General features: G+C 42.7%; 1 protein-coding gene and 1 long non-coding RNA gene across 2 annotated transcripts in view; both read right to left on the bottom strand.

Moving 5' to 3' along the window:
• Positions 1-3,564: 3,564 nt before the first annotated feature.
• The window catches only part of LOC311230537 (uncharacterized protein), a 57,638-nt gene continuing 41,394 nt past the window's right edge, over positions 3,565-19,808 (bottom strand). The window contains exons 3-4 of the mRNA XM_084316843.1: positions 17,399-17,469; positions 3,565-5,229 (exon numbers count right to left, since the gene is read on the bottom strand). Of these exons, the coding sequence (XP_084172969.1) occupies positions 4,257-5,229; positions 17,399-17,469 (1,044 nt within the window). The 3' untranslated portion in view covers positions 3,565-4,256. The remainder of the gene's footprint in view (positions 5,230-17,398; positions 17,470-19,808) is intronic.
• LOC311230538 lies at positions 9,832-10,386 on the bottom strand. The gene is made up of 3 exons (XR_014619816.1): positions 10,262-10,386; positions 10,044-10,159; positions 9,832-9,938 (listed from the first exon to the last, which is right to left on the bottom strand). It is a non-coding gene; the product is annotated as an uncharacterized lncRNA (long non-coding RNA).

Here is a 19,808-nt window from a genome sequence, read left to right as displayed (position 1 = left end):
ATACACGTCATAGTTATACGGATACGGCGCTCGCGATCGCGACACACAGTTATTTTAATAATGGACTAAACGGATCATTGCAAATGTGAATCCCGTGGGGATATTTTTAATGAATGAAACCTATCGGGCGTTTGGCTCTGATTAGTTTAATATTCTGCGCTGTGGATGTATCTGCGGCGGAGCGCCCGAATTGTGTTTCATTCAAGCATAAATTGAAGCATCTTTATATGTGTGGATTGTGGACATGAATTACGAGGAATCTGAATCTGTGGATTGTTGAATTGTATCACTGTCACTCACACGTTATTGTGATATTGTAACTGGGTTTAAAATATATTCCTGCGATCGACACCTGCTGTCTTTTCAGGTGAGGCGGCCGCGCACAATTATCCTGAGTATCAAGTCTGGTTCGAATTAACAAGACTGAATCAGCGTTCGAGGAACAGGGAAAGCCTGGATTCAAGCATCGGGTTAATTGAATCTGGATAATGGGACTTTTGATCGCCTTTCTCACTCACGTATTGGGATCGAATCACTGCTCCCGGGAACGGGGGGGGGAGTGTTCTCACTCAGACGGACACACCCCTTTTTGGGATCGAACCGGCGCTGATTCGTTTTACCCCCGCTGAACCTGGGACAGTTGGATTAGGTGGTTTCGGAATCAGGCCGTGGGAGCGGGGAGCGTGACACACAACGTCGTTACTGTCATGCTTGCTTGAATTTTGGGCAGATAAAACCACACTGGACAATACCCACAAAAACGATATTTATGGGCAATTTGAGAGTTCAGACCTCAACCAAAAACAAGCATGTGGAACCTCACAGCTCAGTGGATGAAAACATGAAGCCACGTTACAAAGCACAGCACTTCTGGCTCGCATTAGGCCTGGCAATTTTATTTCTATACATTCGTTTCTTGTTTGAATGCATTTATTTCTATTAGACCAGTGGTGCCCAACCAGTCGGCCGTGGTCGACCAGTAGATCAATGACATGTAATATAATTGCCATGAGCGATGGGATGTTAGCTGCTGGACAGGCTAAGCTAACTAGCGTTAGCCGTTAGCTTAGCGTTAGCCATTGCTGTATACTATACTTTCTTGTTCGAATGCATTTATTTCTATTAGACCAGTGGTGCCCAACCAGTCGGCCGTGGTCGACCAGTAGATCAATGACATTCAATATAATCGATGCAGCAATGTTACTAGTAAAAGGCTAAGCTAACTAGCGTTAGCCGTTAGCTTAGCGCTATCGTTAACCCTGCAAAACACTCGAAAGCGGACTCTACAACACCATCACCGTGATAAAATGGGGTGGGTTATATTGACAAGGCTTGACAACAGAGGTTCAAATATAACTTCATATTTATTGGTTATTTGTTCATTTATATCAGCATCCAGTCTCCGCAGTCGTGTTAAGACACTTCCTGTTTACATTTTCGAACGTGACATCATCGCCTACGGCAAGCGTAAACGCTCAAAAGGCAAACCATAAACAGAACCCGAAGCGAACCAAGACTGCAGTGTGTACACAAACTAGAGGGGGGAGAGGGAAGGGGGAAGTTCGCATTAGATCTCGGAACGGGCTAGAACAGAATGGAAACGAATATAATGAGTGAGAAAGGCACATTAGTTGAACCAGGTACGGGGAATAGGGCCCAGGGCTCTTTGTTGACGTTAGGTCTTAGTCAACCAGGGCTCTCTTTGTTGACGTTAGGTCTTAGTCGACCAGTGATTTTTTCCCATGCTGAATTCCTGAAAGATTAAATTAAATTCATTATTATTATTTATTTTAATAAAATATATTATTCGAAGGCAGCACTTAGACTCTGGGTGAGACCTTTTTGATTCTGATTCTGATAATAGTCCTATGACTATTAGTCAACTAAGCTTTTGTCAAGAACAGTCCTACTACACGACCGCAACAGACTACAGAGAGTGGCACGTTCAGCCGAACACACAATTGGAGGTGGGCTTCCCACTCTCCAGGACATTTACAACAAGCGTTGCAGGGCCAAGGCTAAGATAATAACCAAAGACTCTAGTCACCCAAACTTGAAACTTGATCACTACCCACTTTCAAAACCTCTCTCAAGGGACACCTACGGGAGACTGCAATTCAACACTGGCCCCTGTAAATATCCTAACCCAACCCCCTCCAATGTACAGTCATTTACCTAGTATGGTTTTGTCAATAGTTCAATGTACAATTGTGTTTGTTTGTACAGTGTCTCCTCCCCCCCCCCCCTCAATGTACAGTGTTACTTGTTTATACAGTGTGCCCCCCGCCCCCCAACCACCTCCAATGTAAATTACCCAGTATGGTTGTCAATATCCCAATGTACCCAACCCCCCCCACCCAACCTCCTCCAATGTACAGTTTCTACGTCAAATGTATATACTCCCTCTTCTTGACTCCTTCTGTATCACAAACAGTACTGTATTTGCAAATCTGGTATGTCATAAATGTATAGATGTAGCAGTACTGACTATCTGTATGTCATGTATGTCATATATGTCTATATGAATTGAAAATGGAAACAAGACAAACGTCTTTCTCAGGTCTGCATCCCCTTAACAATTGTATGTATTGAGCCGTACTGTATTGTACCCATTCTGCAATCTGTTAAATAAAGTTTTCATTCATTCACCCAAACAACTGTCTCTTTGAACTGTTCCGGTCAGGCAAGCGCTACCGAAGTCTCATGGCCAGTACAGAGAGACTCAGAAAGAGCTTCTATCCCCAGGCCGCGTGTACCACTTCCGCAACGGATTTGATTTCCGGGGTTGGCCTGATTGGCCACTAAGCCCACGTGACCCTACGCTAGCCCGCCCCCCTTACCCCGCTTACGCCTGAGAGTCACACACCAGCTAGCGGCAGCCAGAGAGCCTTGCTACTACTAGCCGAGTGATGAATGAAGCTCTATCTGTTTCACCTAACAGCACTATTGCTCCGTGATCATAGCCATCCATCTCTAAAGCTAACCACTATTTGTAAAAGCCACAACCACGTTACCATATGTAATAATGTAAATCATTGTGTCGTTGTACATATTGTGTACACCGTTAGAAGCAGTGCAAAATATTTCACTATAATATTTCAAAGCGGGAAAAAAAAAATATATATATATATATATATTTTTTAATGCTGCCCCGTGCCAATGAAAATGCCCCCGCGTGCCTATGCTGGCACGCGTGCCTAGGGTTGCCTACCCCTGATCTACACTCATTGCACACACATCCACATGCACACACTCACTTTTAAACAAACACTCACCTTAACACTCACTTTAAACACTACATTATATTTATCTATTATTAAAGAGATTTGCACTACATTCATACCTCATTTGCAATCGCACCTTACCTCAAAGTTTTGTACCTAATTTTGTATATTGTATATATGTATATTCCTCTTTACTTACTTTTTTGTTTAACTTACTTTTTACTTACTTTTTTTTTTTTATTCTTTTACTGTATGAAGCACACTCTCACGGGCTCATACAGAACCAAGCATTTCACCGTAAAGTACGTGTATTTTATTGTGATATTTAATAAACAAACTTGAAACTTGAACATGGCCTACATGAAGATGAGTAGAGAAAAGGCACAATTTCAAAAGGTGAAATGCAATGCAGAACATATTTTGCCAACATCAACGCATCTAATCACACAATGCTCTAAAACAATATACACCCCTGAGACATAGATACAAAAAAAAAATGTGAAGCCAAAGAATTTGTCTTTGACTCGTTTGAATGAAAGCAATACAAATCACAGAACTTGAGCTTCATTCGCTCATACCATCATCAGTCGAGATATAAAACGTAGATTACCAGCAAAGCACCCACTAGGAACTTTATACAGAACAACAATGATTCACAACATGACAAACAAGGAAACTATGAAAGGAGGACGGGTCATCGCGTCAGAATACCAGCGTTCTATGCTCTGCTTGGTGCCAGACTTCGGTGCCAGTTCTATTGAAGCCTGTATTCAAATTCTAAATATACCAGCTATCTGAGGAAATATACATCAGCCACAACCAATACATCAAACGTTAGCTAGTTAACAATGCAACACATTGCAGATGATTCTGACATCCGAGGTAATAACCCGTTTAAATGACAGGCCATTAACGAGGAGATGACTCAATGTCGGCCAAACTGAACGTTTCCACACTTGGCACCAATCTGCGTTCGCGCGCTACACAGTGACCCTTCCTTCTTTCATAGTTTCCTTGATGACAAACAGGAAGTCAGACAGCGGTCAGAGCCGGCAGGTAAAACTGGAAGAAGAAGTTGTCCAACTTTGGCTTCATGGAGAACACCATGGCCGGGTTTCGATAGATGCGCTGCACCAGGATGTCGTCCTCCGTGTACACCACGAAATCGCACCAGGCCGCGCCCGTCACCAGCATCTCCCCTTGCATCTGCCAGTAGTAGGCGTGGGTCTTCTTCAGCTCCAGGACGCCGAACTGAAAGTCCATAAAGTGGCAGTCGACGAAGCTCCGGACCTTGGGGCACCGGACGTGCACCAGCCCGTACCTGGGCTTCTCCGAGGGGTCGTAGACCAGGCCGTCGGGGACGACCCCCAGCCACGGAGCGTCCGGGTGGACCACCAGGCCACAGGGGGACCAGTTGACGAACACGTGCTTGCAGTATTCCCGGAGAGCTTCCGGCCGTTGCTCCTTGTCCCTCTTGGAGGCCTTGGACGTCCCGGGAGGGCCTCTCTGCATCTTGAAGGCCAGGTGCTGCCCGGTGCTCCTCCCCGCCTTGAGGTGGCAGATCTCGCGGAAGCGGTCGGTTATGCGCTGCTTCTGCAGTCCCTCCAGCGTGTCGGTCGCCCCGCGCGTGCAGAGCTCCAGACGGTGCGCCCCCTCCCAGGAGGTCTCGAGGGTCATCATGTACTCCCTGTCTTTGTCCTGGAGGGTAGGGGGGGGCCACACTTTCTCCATGGCCTGGGAGGCCAGGGGGAGGGCCGGCGGCGGGGGGGCGTCATGGTGTGGGCTGTAGTCGTGGCTCGACGGCACTGGGTACTGGTAGGACAGAGGGCAGCCTTTAGGAACCAGGCCGAAAGCAGAGTTCACCAACTCCACGTCGCTGCTGAGGCCCATTTTGGTGATCAGAGGTTTTTCGTCATCAGGGAGGTCCTTGAACGCCTCAGAGATCTTGGATATGAAGGCCTTCGGGTCAGGAAATTGGCCTTTGAAAGGCTTGTAGAGTGTGCTCCTGTAAAACAAACATTTTAAAATGTGACAAATATTATAATAGCATACCACTCACCTGCCACACAGTTAATATATAGTGCAGCTGTGTGTCTGAGTCATGTGAAACATTTTCGTTTTTGGCTCTGTACTCCAGCACATTGTATTTGAAATGGATTACTACTATCTACTATGCCTGTACTACTACCTACTATGCTACTATGTCTATACTACTATCTACTATGTACTATACCTATACTACTACATACTATGCCACTATACTACTATCTACTATGTACTATTCTACTATACCTATACTACTACCTACTATGCTAATATGTCTATACTACTATCTACTATGCTCCTATACATATACTACTATGCTAATATGTCTATACTACTATCTACTATGCTCCTATACATATACTACTATGCTAATATGTCTACAGCCTACTACTATACACTCAAGAGTGAAGCACTCAAGTTCAATACTGCTAGAATATTGCCAGAGGGGAGCCCCTCCTGGTGACGCAATTTGTAAGTCGCTTTGGATAAAAGTTCCAAACCATAATAATGTACTACTAGAGTACAAACCAAAACAAACCCTAACAATGTGCTGCAGTACAAACCAAAACAAACCTTAACAATGTGCTGCAGTACAAACCAAAACAAACCCTAACAATGTGCTGCAGTACAAACCAAAACAAACCGTAACAATGTGCTGCAGTACAAACCAAAACAAACCGTAACAATGTGCTGCAGTACAAACCAAAACAAACCGTAACAATGTGCTGCAGTACAAACCAAAACAAACACTAACAATGTGCTGCAGTACAAACCAAAACAAACCGTAACAATGTGCTGCAGTACAAACCAAAACAAACACTAACAATGTGCTGCAGTACAAACCAAAACAAACACTAACAATGTGCTGCAGTACAAACCAAAACAAACCCTAACAATGTGCTGCAGTACAAACCAAAACAAACGCTAACAATGTGCTGCAGTTAGGGGTGGAACAGTTCACAAAATCCACGGTTCGGTTCGTATCATGTTTTCGGTTCGGTATATGTTGTAACTGCCGCCGTGTCCCAGTTTAATTCGTATGTATGATGTCATAGTAGTACCGGCTAGAACAGGCTAGAACGGTCTGGAACGGTCTGGAACGCTGATGATGTCACAGTGATGTCATAGCCAAATCTTCTAGAACTGCTTGCAGTTTTCACTGCATGGTACCTAATTGACTCGACTCGCTTTTGCTTTTTGAGCATCTTGGTAGCCGTATTTGAAGTGACGTCACACGAGGAAGTAAATAGTCAACAACAGTAACACGGTGTTGGAACCTGGAGAAGCCCTGATGATATAATATAAACAGCCAATAAATGTGAAGTTATCTATTGTCAAGCCTCGTCAATATACCCCCCCACCCTTCCCCACTAATGGAACTGGTGTCGTGGAATCACCTCGCTGCAAGTGTTTCCACAGTTAGCTCGCGAAAGGTGATCCGGGTGCGGATCAGTGAGCCAGGATTTACTGCAAGGAGGGGGGGGGGGTGCCCGGGGGGCACAGAGGCCACGATGGCGTCTTGAATCTCACCTCAGACGTGACATGTTAAGGAAATAAATCCCCATTACATACTATACACTGATTGAGTTGTGGAATACCCATGTACATTGACCTGTGCACACACAGTCCTATGTTAATCTAGGGCCCTAAACTAGTCTTTGTATGGATTTGCCATTAATATACATTTCTATCACAAAAGCGACTGGATTCTGTTACTCTTCCTTTCTCATTAAATACACCCGACATGTGGGTTATACTCTGATTCCACACCGTTTCTGCTTGGTTGTGTCTGCACCCGTGTTCTGGCTTTAGTGAAATCATGACACTTCTGTATGGGGGTAGATTATTATTATTTTTTTGATCTTTTTCCCCCTCCTTTTTCCTCCGATTTTCTCCCATCCCAATGTTAGCCAATTCCCAATCCCCTTCCTGGTCGCTGCGCACTTACCCCCCACAGTCGGTCTGGGAGAGTGGAGGCTACCACGTGCTTCCTCCGACACACGTCCAGCCAATCAACCGCTTCTTTTCACCTGGCAGCGCGGATTCTCACTGAGAGGGCGTAGCGTGTGGAAGGATCACACTATCCCACTTAGATCCTATCCGCGCTTAGCAGGCGCCCCGACCGAACTGTAGGAGTCGCTGTTTACAACGACCCGGACCCACCCCGCCAGCTTCTCTCATCCTCTAATACAGCCAATTGTATTAGTGTGAACGGCCAGCCAAGCTGGTGACAACCCCGGAGCTGTGAGCTGGATTCGAACAGGCGAATCCAGCCGCTCCGGGGTTGGTGACGAACGCAATCTCCGTTACGCCACCTGACCGCCCTGTGGGGGTAGATTTCTATCAAAAATAAACAAACGCAAAAGTAGAATCCACAATCGTAAAAACGATCCACACACACCTCTCAATTTGTGTTTCATAAATCATAAAAACACGCTTGATTTGCTTAGATTTACGTACGGAATTCTAAAAACAGCTTGATCTGCTTAGATTTACGTACGGAATTCTAAAAACAGCTTGATCTGCTTAGATTTACGTATGGAATTCTAAGGACACGCTTGATCAGCTTGGAGTTACGTACGGAATTTTGAGACAAATATTTAGCTGTTTTCCCCGCGGGGATTCGTGTGTGACGCTTCTTCTTCTTACAGGTCTATCAAAAATCAACAAACGCAGAAGTAGAATCCACAATCGTAAAAACGATCCACACACACACACACACACCTCTCAATCTGTGTTTCATAAAACGCTTGATCTGCTTAGATTTACGTACGTAATTCTAAAAACACGTTTGATCTGCTTAGATTTACGTACGGAATTCTAAGGACACGCTTGATCTGCTTGGAGTTATGTACGGAATTTTGAGACAAATATTTCACTGTTTTCCCCGTGTGGATTCGTGTGACGCTTCTTCTTTTTCGGCGCTACCGAACACGGCCCGAGTTGTGTTCGTCTCATGAGCGCTACCAGTGGCCAAAATCGCACATAATCTGTAATGGATCTGAATGGATAATCTGAATCTGAATGGATAATCCATGCTGTAATGGAGCACGGTGCCAGGATGCAGCAAGCTGGATGGGTAAGTACAGTAAATATATGATGGGCAAAGTAACTGAAATTATTTCTAAGTATTTAACAGGGTATATGAATACCTACATTGGTAGCTTCAGCTAGCTAATTGTGTAGCTAGCTGGTCACATGTTATGATGAATTGAAAATGGGGGACCCTGATGTAAACAAGACAAAAGTCTTTCTCTGGTCTGCATCCCCTGAACAATTGTATGTATTGAGCTGTACTGTACCCATTCTGCAATCTGTTAATAAAGTTTTCAATCAATCAATCAATCAATAGCATGCAGGTGTAGCCCACGATAACTGTATGAAACAAAAAATCATACAATGACAAACGAACATCTACCATGCCTGATAAATACACATTTAAACATTTAGTTGACTGCTGCATGTTCATCAACTCCTCTGGGATAAATGGGACACAAGGCTCCTTATGAAATACGTTAAAGCTAATTACCTTAGCATATTTGACATGTACTGTACAGTGTCATGTACAGTAACTGACTTATGTTTAATCAACACAAATAGAACAAATAAACTATGGGATTAGAAAACGACAAGGATAAATGGATTCAGATTAATAATTTATACACGTTTAGGGAAATATTTGGAGTGGATGACTTTATTTATATGCTGCTTTGACACCCGAATTTCCCCCAAGGGAATCAATAAAGGATTATCTTATCTTAATCAGATTGTAAATTATTGTTGGAGAGCCATATTAATATTAGCTTACCCTCATTCAAACAGAAGGGATTATATATAGGTATATAGGTAAATACAAAAGGAGATTTTCTTTACATAGTGTAAAATATAGCAAAGTCGAATTGTCCCCTCACAGGTTTTTCCTTTCTCCGTAGGAATTGTTAAAACAGCACACCCTGGCGAGGTTGCAAGACCGCCTTTCACACGTGCTCCAGCACCCACCACTGGATATCGACTATCTTGAGTTTGTGTGCAGTCAGGAAATGGTTTTTATTGATGCCATATCACAGCACATTCAAATGTCTGAGGGGTTTATGGAATGTTTGACAGAGCTGCACAACATGATTCAGAGACACAGACAAAACCAACTGCCACCTCCAGAGATACACCTGGACCTGGACCCCCCAAGGGTAGTAGTCAACATGGATCGCTTGGTTAATCTCCTTGAGATAGGGCTGCCTGTGGCTTGCATCGCCAAATTTGTTGGGGATGTCATATGCCACCCTCTACAGAAGGATGCAAGACAACAACATATCAGTCAGGGCATTGTACACCACCTGTACCGATGAAGAGCTGGATGCAATGGTCACAGGAATTAAGATGAGGATGCCCCATGTCGGCTATCGACTTGTGAAAGGGAGTCTGCAGAGGCACAGGGACACCGTCTGCAATGGGACAGAGTCAGAGCATCCAACGCACCGTGTGGACAGTCTTGGTGTTTTGTCCAGAATGACTCAGTTGTGGCCAATCTGGAACAACGCTGTCAACGTGTCTATGGCCTCTTGTCCAACGTCTCGATAGCGCATGGCCTCTGAGACATGGAGATTGTGGTTGTGAATATTCACAATGCGAACTTGCATTGGGAAATTAGGGATATGTGGGTCTTTACTCCTGTAAAATAAATCAAAATCAACTATCAATAAAAACTAGGCCCCAACTGTTATGTCCATAAAAACAATTGAATTATAAGTATTGTATTGTATAGTTCAAACTCACCGGGTCATTCCTCTATTTTTTAGTGTTACAGCCATGGTAGCGCGGCAGCCGGTGTTTGTGGATGTCTGCTTGCCTTGTCTCGCCCCGATCACCTTATGCTGGCACCTGTAACTTTTCTGCACAACATTTTGATTGAGGTTATCATTATGCGTATGGCTGAAAGGCACAAATGGTAGTCTAACAAATGACATAAGACGTTTTGACAACACAATTCTTACCTTGAATAGGACACGGCTCCCCCCCCTTGGTCGCGTAACCTCCACTCTCCATGTAACCCCGGATGACTCCTTCACCAACTCCACCCACTCGTTGGCCTGTTCCACAGTGCGGACATCCGCGTGTACTGTAGACATGAAACCACGGTCGTCTCCTATTGGGGCGACCTCTTCTTCATACTCACACACATGGAGCGGAAACGCGTCAGGCAGCCAACCCTACAGCAGAGATGCAATTAGCCTACTGGTAATTTAAGTAATTTAAGACCCCCACATAAAGATTAGGAATGATCATAATCAACGACAGGGATTACCTTTAAGTGTGGGTAGTCCTCTATATTGTTTCTCACTGGCGTGTCCTGCTCACAAACACCATCACTGCGTCTAAAGTCCAAATGAATGCAAAAACAGCAGGCTAGCTATTTAGGTATTAACAATTGTATGTATTGACCTGTACGCGACCTGTACTAATAAACTTTTCAATCAATCAATCAATCATGTAACCTACTGTACCTCTCCGCTGGCTTGCACGTTGTAACCGCGCTGTGCGTTTGTAACGTGCGTTTGTAACATGGCTTCATGTTTTCATCCACTTGTTTTTGGTTGAGGTCTGAACTCTCAAATTGCCCATAAATAAATGTTTTTGTGGGTATTCTCCAGTTGTTGCTGTGTGTGGTGTTATCTGCCCAAAATTCAAGCAAGCATGACAGTAACGACGCTGTGTGTGTCACGCCCCCCGCACCCGCACGGCCCGATTCCGAGACCACCTAATCCAACTGATCCCGTTCAGCGGGGGGTAAAACGAATCAGCGCCGTTTCGCATCCCAAAAGGGGTGAGTGAGAACACTCCCCCCGTTCCCGGGAGCAGTGATTCGATCCCCAAACGTAAGTGAGAAAGGGCCCTCAGTGCACAGGCATACGTTTTCCTCACTCCCTGATGCCTTGCAGCCAGCTTCCTTCTCATCCCCCTCTCTGCCACCACCTCTAGTCTGACCAGCTAGCCTTCCTCACCAGCTTGTTCAGTTTTTGTTGGTGTCCCTCGATTTGATGTAGCCCCCCCCCCAGCATGCCACAGCATAGAAGAGGACGCTTGCCACTACAGACTGGTAGAATGACTGCAGGAGTCTATTGCAAACATTAAAGGACCTGAGTCTCCTCAGGAAGAACAGCCTGCTCTGTCCCTTCCTGTAGAGGGCCTCTGTGTTGTCCGACCAGTCCAGGTTATTGCTCAGGTGTACCCCAAGGAACTTATAGACTCCACCACCTCCACCTCATCCTAAAACCCTATACTCTTGCCAATCTAAAGGCAGAGAGGAGGATGAGAAGGAAGCTGGCTGCTATCCTGGAGAATCCCTCCCACCCCCTCTATGACGAGCTAGTCAAGATGAGAAGCCCCCCCCCCCCCCCCCCCACACTCAACTATCCGCCTCGGCCAGTCCTTCATACCAGACTCCACAACAGTGGGCAGGGACTGCTGCCAGACCTCCAACTAGGAACCTATAGCACCTTATGTGAATACTGTATACTTTATCAGATCATATAGCATTTAGCATTTATAGATTATATATTAGATTAGATTTACACCAAAACAAAAAAAAACACATCAAAAAACACTTTACAATTATTATATACTGTATGTATTTCTTACATAATACAGCTGCAGTGTTCATCAACTCCTCTGGGATAAATGGAGACACTGCTCCATAAGCAATAAGGTAAAGATAATTACCTTAGCATATTTGACATGTACAGTGTCATGTACAGTAACTGACTTATGTTTAATCAATACAAATATAACATAAACGATGGGATTAGAAAACTACAAGGCTAAATTAATTCAGAATGCAGTTGTTTGTTGAAATGTGGTGGCCGGACAAGATTTTTGTAATAATTTCTGTATCAAATATGAAAGATATGAATAATATATTACTTTGAGCATACCCACAAACAGATATTCATCATAAACCCATTCAAGTTAATTTTCAGACGGAATTGTTTTATTACTATCACTATAATTATAATAACTTTTGAACAATAAATTATATTTCTAATCTGTCAGCTGTTCTATATTGCCCATATAATTGTCTATATCCCATACCCTCTAAGTTTCCTGCTAGCTTGTCAGTAAAGTGGTTGAAAATGCAGTTGTTTGTTGAAATGTGGTGGCCGGACAAGATTTTTGTAATAATTTCTGTATCAAATATGAAAGATATTAATAATAATAATAATCATGATAATCATACAGATATTTTATATCATTTGAAAGCCCTAGTTGTTATCTTCAAAATGGTACTATATATATTTACTTTGAGCATTCATTTTCATAATGGAATGTTGATAGGGCTAAAGATAATGTGCGATTTTGGCCACTGGTAGCGCTCATGAGCCGAACACAACTCGGGCCGTGTTCGGTACCGCCGAAGAAGAAGAAGCTTCACACACGAATCCCCACGGGGAAAACAGTGGAATATTTGTCTCAAAATTCTGTCCGTAACTCCAAGTAGATCAAGCGTGTCCTTAGAATTCCGTACGTAAATCTAAGCAGATCAAACGTGTTTTTAGAATTCCGTACATAAATCTAAGCAGATCAAACGTTTTATGAAACACAGATTGAGAGGTGTGTGTGGATCGTTTTTACGATTGTGGATTCTACTTCTGCGTTTGTTTATTTATGATGGACCTCTAAGAAGAAGAAGCGTCACACACGAATCCCTGCGGGGAAAACAGTGAAATATTTGTCTCAAAATTCCGTACGTAACTCCAAGTTGATCAAGCATGTCCTTAGAATTCCGTATGTAAATCTAACCAGATCAAGCTGTTTTTAGAATTCCGTACGTTAAATCTAAGCAAATCAAGCGTGTTTTTATGATTTATGAAACACAAATTGAGAGGTGTGTGTGTGGATCGTTTTTACGATTGTGGATTCTACTTTTGCATTTGTTTATTTTTGATAGAAATCTACCCCCATACTTCTGACACATCTTATTGTATAAACGTGGGTGTGTGAGCACAACTCATCCCACACTGTTATTTTATGGGAACTGCCTGACTATGGCAAAACCTTGATTTATTTTACTATAAGGCTAAAAGTATTCTTGACCAGGAATGTGGGAGAATAGTAATGTGTAATAACAATATGTACATTGAAAATATGTTTAAATAAACAATGCAGACGGCATAACTTGTTTGGAAAATACTATATATTTATTTAGTAAGTAGTTGTGTAATACATGGCACAATCAATCAATTTGCATGCATGTTGAGAAAAATGGTACATGGGGCATTTAAACATCTGAATTGATGAACCTTGTTTCCATATCTTTCCAGACAGCAGACATTAAACATCTGCATTGATGAACCTTGTTTCCATATAGCAGACATTAAACATCTGCATTGATGAACCTTGTTTCTATATCTTGCCATATAGCAGACATGAAACCTCTGCATTGATGAACCTTGTTTCCATATAGCAGACATTAAACATCTGCATTGATGAACTTTGTTTCTATATCTTTCCATATAGCAGACATGAAACCTCTGCATTGATGAACCTTGTGTTTCCATATAGCAGACATTAACCATCTGCATTGATGAACCTTGTGTTTCCATATAGCAGACATTAACCATCTGCATTGATGAACCTTGTGTTTCCATATAGCAGACATTAACCATCTGCATTGATGAACCTTGTGTTTCCATATCTTTAAATTTGCATTTGTTTCCAAAACACAATACAGGACCGGTTGTGTTAAATCAGTATAGAATGTGATGAACAAATAGGCCCCACTGTTAAAAGGCAAATACAGCCCAGTCCAAGAGCGTCACAAGCAGAACATTTTAAATTACACTGTTAAAATACAGGCCCACACTCGAATGAATTAATTAATAATAATAATAATAATAATGGATTCGATTTGTACCGCGCTCCACATTCGCGAGAATCTCAGAGCGCTTACAGGAGACAAATACAAAAGTTAAATGAATAAAACAATTTAAAATTAATAAAAACAATTAAAAAGACTAACAACCAGTAAATTGGAAGAACCTAAGAGTAAAATAAAATAAAAATAATAGTAAAATGAATAGAAGTAAAAAAAAATAAAAGTAAAAGAAAATTCAGGCAAAAGCCTTGTTAAAAAGAAATGTTGTTGGCACAAAAGTCACTTGAACCGATGTTTTGTCTGTCTCACCACAGATCCGCTTGACAAGGGAGTCCCCACCGGTAGTCAAGACTAGCGACAATATGGCTCTGTGGATCACTGACCCACTCGGGGCCCCTACACCACATCGAGGTCTCGGTTCACGTAGGAGTAGAACTGAATTCATGAACTATTTACAAAATCTTCCAACTCATGAATTATTTACAAAAACGTCCAAGGCCACCCAGCTAAGGGGTTCAAGTGTCCTCGCACTTAGTGTCCTTCATCATTGCCCGCCACTCATCGACACTCCTCCCGCCAACAACAGCGCAGTAGGCCACGCCTGTGATGCGAGTGTGTGTGGCCAGTGTCCAGCCTCTTAGGCTGACCACACTTGCTGCACATGTGCTGCGCGTGTTGACGAGGGGGGCTCCACGCCTGCAGCAGCAGCAGCCGCCGCTGCGGCCTTCATCTTCCTGTAGGCGTAGGCCGTGGACCGGGGGAGAGGTGGTGGTGGAGGGCCGGTAGAGGGGCGGGGCAGGATGGGCACTACTGGCTTGGTGGCCTGGCGTGCGTGGTCCTCCAGCACGATGAAGGTGACGGGCTGTCCTTGTCCAACCTGCTGGAAGGACAGCACCATGGGTGGAGGGAGATGCTGGGTGGAGGTGCTCGGAGCAGGCATGACCCCCAGTCCCTGCTTCAAGAGGGTCCTCTCACTCCGCTTCTGCTGTGCAGAGAACCTGTAACACAAAGACAAAGCACAAACATGTGTTAGCATTCATCTCCTCATAATGCAGACATCGTTGCATATCCAGCAGGTATACATGGACACAATATTCAGAAAACAGTCAAAATATTATTATTATTATTATAACGCATTCGTTTTGTGTCATTAACGTTACCTAGATGTATCAATAGCAATAGTAATATGTCATACCTGAATGTATAATGTATTACCATACAGTGGTTATAACGCAAATAACGTTCTGATTAACAAAGGCATTAGTTTTATGGCATTAACGTTACCTAGATTTATCAATAGCAATAGTAATATATATGTTTCATTAGACTAGAATAAGTAAAATTAACTTACTGTCTCGGAAAAAGCACTCCGACTTCGTTTACTCGAGTAGAGCAATGGCGCCTTGAGAAGAAGTCCAAAAGCAAATAAGGGATTCCCATTGCACAGCAGAGGCGGGTGAAAGCGCTGTAAACTTGAAACAATCTCGCCTTCTGGTTGGTTGCATTTTCCTGCTTTCTATCAAACGGAATGAACGCTGGCACCCGAATGGACCGTCAATCAAATGAAGATTTGACACAATGGCACAGAGTAGATGAGATTTCGAAGGCGCAAGCGCAAGGGGGGGGGGGGAGCATTCTCCCTTTCTGTGTGTGTGTGCGTTTGGAAAAACCAGATTAAAGGGGACATGCATTGCTATTCCTAGCACTATTTGGGCAACTTTACACAATTCCTGTGAGTCTATTGAAGACATCTGTAAGGTTTTTTTTCAAAAAAATGCATTGTTTTATATTTCTAATCAAGTACTCAAAACCATAATTTTTCAGCCTCAAGATTTCAGGCTGTTATGGCCTGGCTCCGCCCATAAGCACTTTGAGTGACAGTCAGTCCACACAGGTGACTGGTAGACAGAGAGAGATAGAGAGAGAGAGAGAGGGGGGGGGGTGGGAGAGAGAGAGAGAGGGGGGTGGGAGAGAGAGAGCTTGTGCTCCCGAATGGGGGGGGGGGACCTGCGCGCGGAGTGTTTCTCTCTCTCTCTCTCTCTCCCTCCCTCTCTCTCTCTGTCTCTCTCCGTCTCTCCGTCTCTCCCTCCCTCTCTCTCTCTCTCTCCCTCCAGAGTGCATGCAGAGGTGGGTTTCACTCTACCGCAGTATGAGGAAGTGGTTTCCACTCGCTGTGTAGTCAGTCTAGGTAGATTGTGGGCGGGCATTAGCTACAACCACAGAGCCAATCACATCACTGTCCGCTACCCAGAGCCTGAGTGACGTCACTCAGGCCTTCAAATCAGGATGGCTTAATTTACTGGAGCAGGAAATGGTCTGAGCTGAATCAGAGCAATCCGCCAATATGGTATTTAGACACTAAAACACATTGATACTAACTCCTATTACTATAATACAATGCTAGAGACTGAAAAATGACATTTATAATGCATGTCACCTTTAAGTCAGACGAGTATATTATATTGATAGTAAATTTACTGAGGATGGACAGATAATGTTGATATTTAAACATAAACAATACAATACATAATAAATGTATTCATGATCATCATGCAACATAAAACAATTGTAGGAACGGTTTGGGAGAGGAAGGGGTCTTAGGTTGCATGTTGCAAGTTCCAAAAAGATTTACTTAAAGTGTAAAGCTCAATATATCAAAACATGGCACTTTACAGTGAACAGGAGGTCTTATTTGTGAACAGGAGCTTCCTCCTTTTTTGAACATGTCAACTAACTATATTGCTCTTGACTTTGTTTATAATTTCTTTTTCATTCCGATTATTCTGTTTGACAAAGCTTGATATGATTTATTTAGAGGAATGTAAAGAATAAATGTTCAAAAATAAACTTTTCATTCATTCATTTGTATTAAAAACAATAGATTGTTTTTCATTTAAATGTCTGGAAGAGCTCAAAAATAAAAATGTCAAATGATATTTCCGTTGCCTTTTTTGAGTTGATCTAAATGTTAGTGATCGTGTTATATGGGCATATAATATCATCTCATATCGATCGCAGGAACCTGAATCGAATCGTATCGTGGCAGACTTTGTGATATAGGCAAATATCGTATCGTCCAAATAAACAATATTGTATCGTGATGAAACTGGTGATTCCCACCCCTAGTGCTGGGGTACAGAACCAAAACAAACCCTAACAATGTGTTGCAGTACAGAGACAAAACAAACCCTAACAATGTGCTGCAGTACAGAACCAAAACAAACAAACGTCTCACTGGACTCTGTCATTCACATCCTACCTTGGGAACTCCAACAGGGTTTTCTGCATGGGTCTCTTCACCTTCTGCTTTTTGGAGGCTGCCTTTCCACCCTATAGAGGAAAATAAATAAAGATTAGGATTTCACAAAATCACAAATGTGTGCTTAGTTACTTGATATTTCATCCTGTTTTCACCAGATGTTATATTTATCCTCTACAGACCAGATGTTATAATGCTCTACAGACCAGATGTTATAATGCTCTACAGGCCAGATGTTATATTGCTCTACAGACCAGATGTTATAATGCTCTACAGACCAGATGTTATAATGCTCCTCTACAGACCAGATGTTATAATGCTCTACAGACCAGATGTTATAATGCTCTACAGACCAGATGTTATAATGCTCTACAGGCCAGATGTTATAATGCTCTACAGGCCAGATGTTATAATGCTCCTCTACAGACCAGATGTTATAATGCTCTACAGACCAGATGTTATAATGCTCTACATACCAGATGTTATAATGCTCCTCTACAGGCCAGATGTTATAATGCTCCTCTACAGACCAGATGTTATAATGCTCTACAGGCCAGATGTTATAATGCTCTACAGGCCAGATGTTATAATGCTCTACAGGCCAGATGTTATAATGCTCTACAGGCCAGATGTTATAATGCTCCTCTACAGGCCAGATGTTATAATGCTCCTCTACAGACCAGATGTTATAATGCTCTACAGACCAGATGTTATAATGCTCCTCTACAGACCAGATGTTATAATGCTCTACAGACCAGATGTTATAATGCTCTACAGGCCAGATGTTATAATGCTCTACAGGCCAGATGTTATAATGCTCTACAGACCAGATGTTATAATGCTCCTCTACAGGCCAGATGTTATAATGCTCTACAGGCCAGATGATATAATGCTCTACAGACCAGATGTTATAATGCTCTACAGACCAGATGTTATAATGCTCTACAGACCAGATGTTATATTTCTCCTCTACAGACCAGATGTTATAATGCTCTACAGACCAGATGTTATAATGCTCTACAGACCAGATGTTATATTTCTCCTCTACAGACCAGATGTTATAATGCTCTACAGACCAGATGTTATAATGCTCTACAGACCAGATGTTATATTTCTCCTCTACAGACCAGATGTTATAATGCTCTACAGACCAGATGTTATAATGCTCTACAGACCAGATGTTATAATGCTCTACAGACCAGATGTTATAATGCTCTACAGGCCAGATGTTATAATGCTCTACAGACCAGATGTTATAATGCTCCTCTACAGACCAGATGTTATAATGCTCTACAGACCAGATGTTATAATGCTCTACAGGCCAGATGTTATAATGCTCTACAGACCAGATGTTATAATGCTCTACAGGCCAGATGTAATGCTATACAGGCCAGATGTTATAATGCTCTACAGACCAGATGTTATAATCCTCCTCTACAGACCAGATGTTATAATGCTCTACAGACCAGATGTTATAATGCCCTACAGGCCAGATGTTTTATGCTCTACAGACCAGATGTTATAATGCTCTACAGACCAGATGTTATAATGCTCTACAGACCAGATGTTATAATGCCCTACAGGCCAGATGTTTTATGCTCTACAGACCAGATGTTATAATGCTCTACAGGCCAGATGTTTTATGCTCTACAGACCAGATGTTATAATGCTCTACAGGCCAGATGTTATAATGCTCTACAGACCAGATGTTATAATGCTCTACAGGCCAGATGTTATAATGCTCTACAGGCCAGATGTTATAATGCTCCTCTACAGACCAGATGTTATAATGCTCTACAGGCCAGATGTTATAATGCTCCTCTACAGACCAGATGTTATAATGCTCTACAGGCCAGATGTTATAATGCTCTACAGACCAGATGTTATAATGCTCTACAGACCAGATGTTATAATGCTCTACAGACCAGATGTTATAATGCTCTACAGACCAGATGTTATAATGCTCTACAGACCAGATGTTATAATGCTCTACAGACCAGATGTTATAATGCTCTACAGGCCAGATGTTATAATGCTCTACAGGCCAGATGTTATAATGCTCTACAGGCCAGATGTTATAATGCTCCTCTACAGACCAGATGTTATAATGCTCTACAGGCCAGATGTTATAATGCTCCTCTACAGACCAGATGTTATAACGCTCTACAGACCAGATGTTATAACGCTCTACAGACCAGATGTTATAACGCTCTACAGACCAGATGTTATAATGCTCTACAGACCAGATGTTATAACGCTCTACAGACCAGATGTTATAATGCTCTACAGACCAGATGTTATAATGCTCTACAGACCAGATGTTATAATGCTCTACAGACCAGATGTTATAATGCTCTACAGGCCAGATGTTATAATGCTCTACAGACCAGATGTTATAATGCTCTACAGG

The sequence above is a fragment of the Notolepis coatsorum genome (genome assembly GCF_963971535.1).
Source record: "Notolepis coatsorum genome assembly, chromosome: 6".
In the NCBI taxonomy this organism is placed as follows: domain Eukaryota; kingdom Metazoa; phylum Chordata; class Actinopteri; order Aulopiformes; family Paralepididae; genus Notolepis; species Notolepis coatsorum.
The sequence above is the reverse complement of the archived record's forward strand: the minus strand, read 5'-3'. Positions and strand labels throughout refer to the sequence as shown.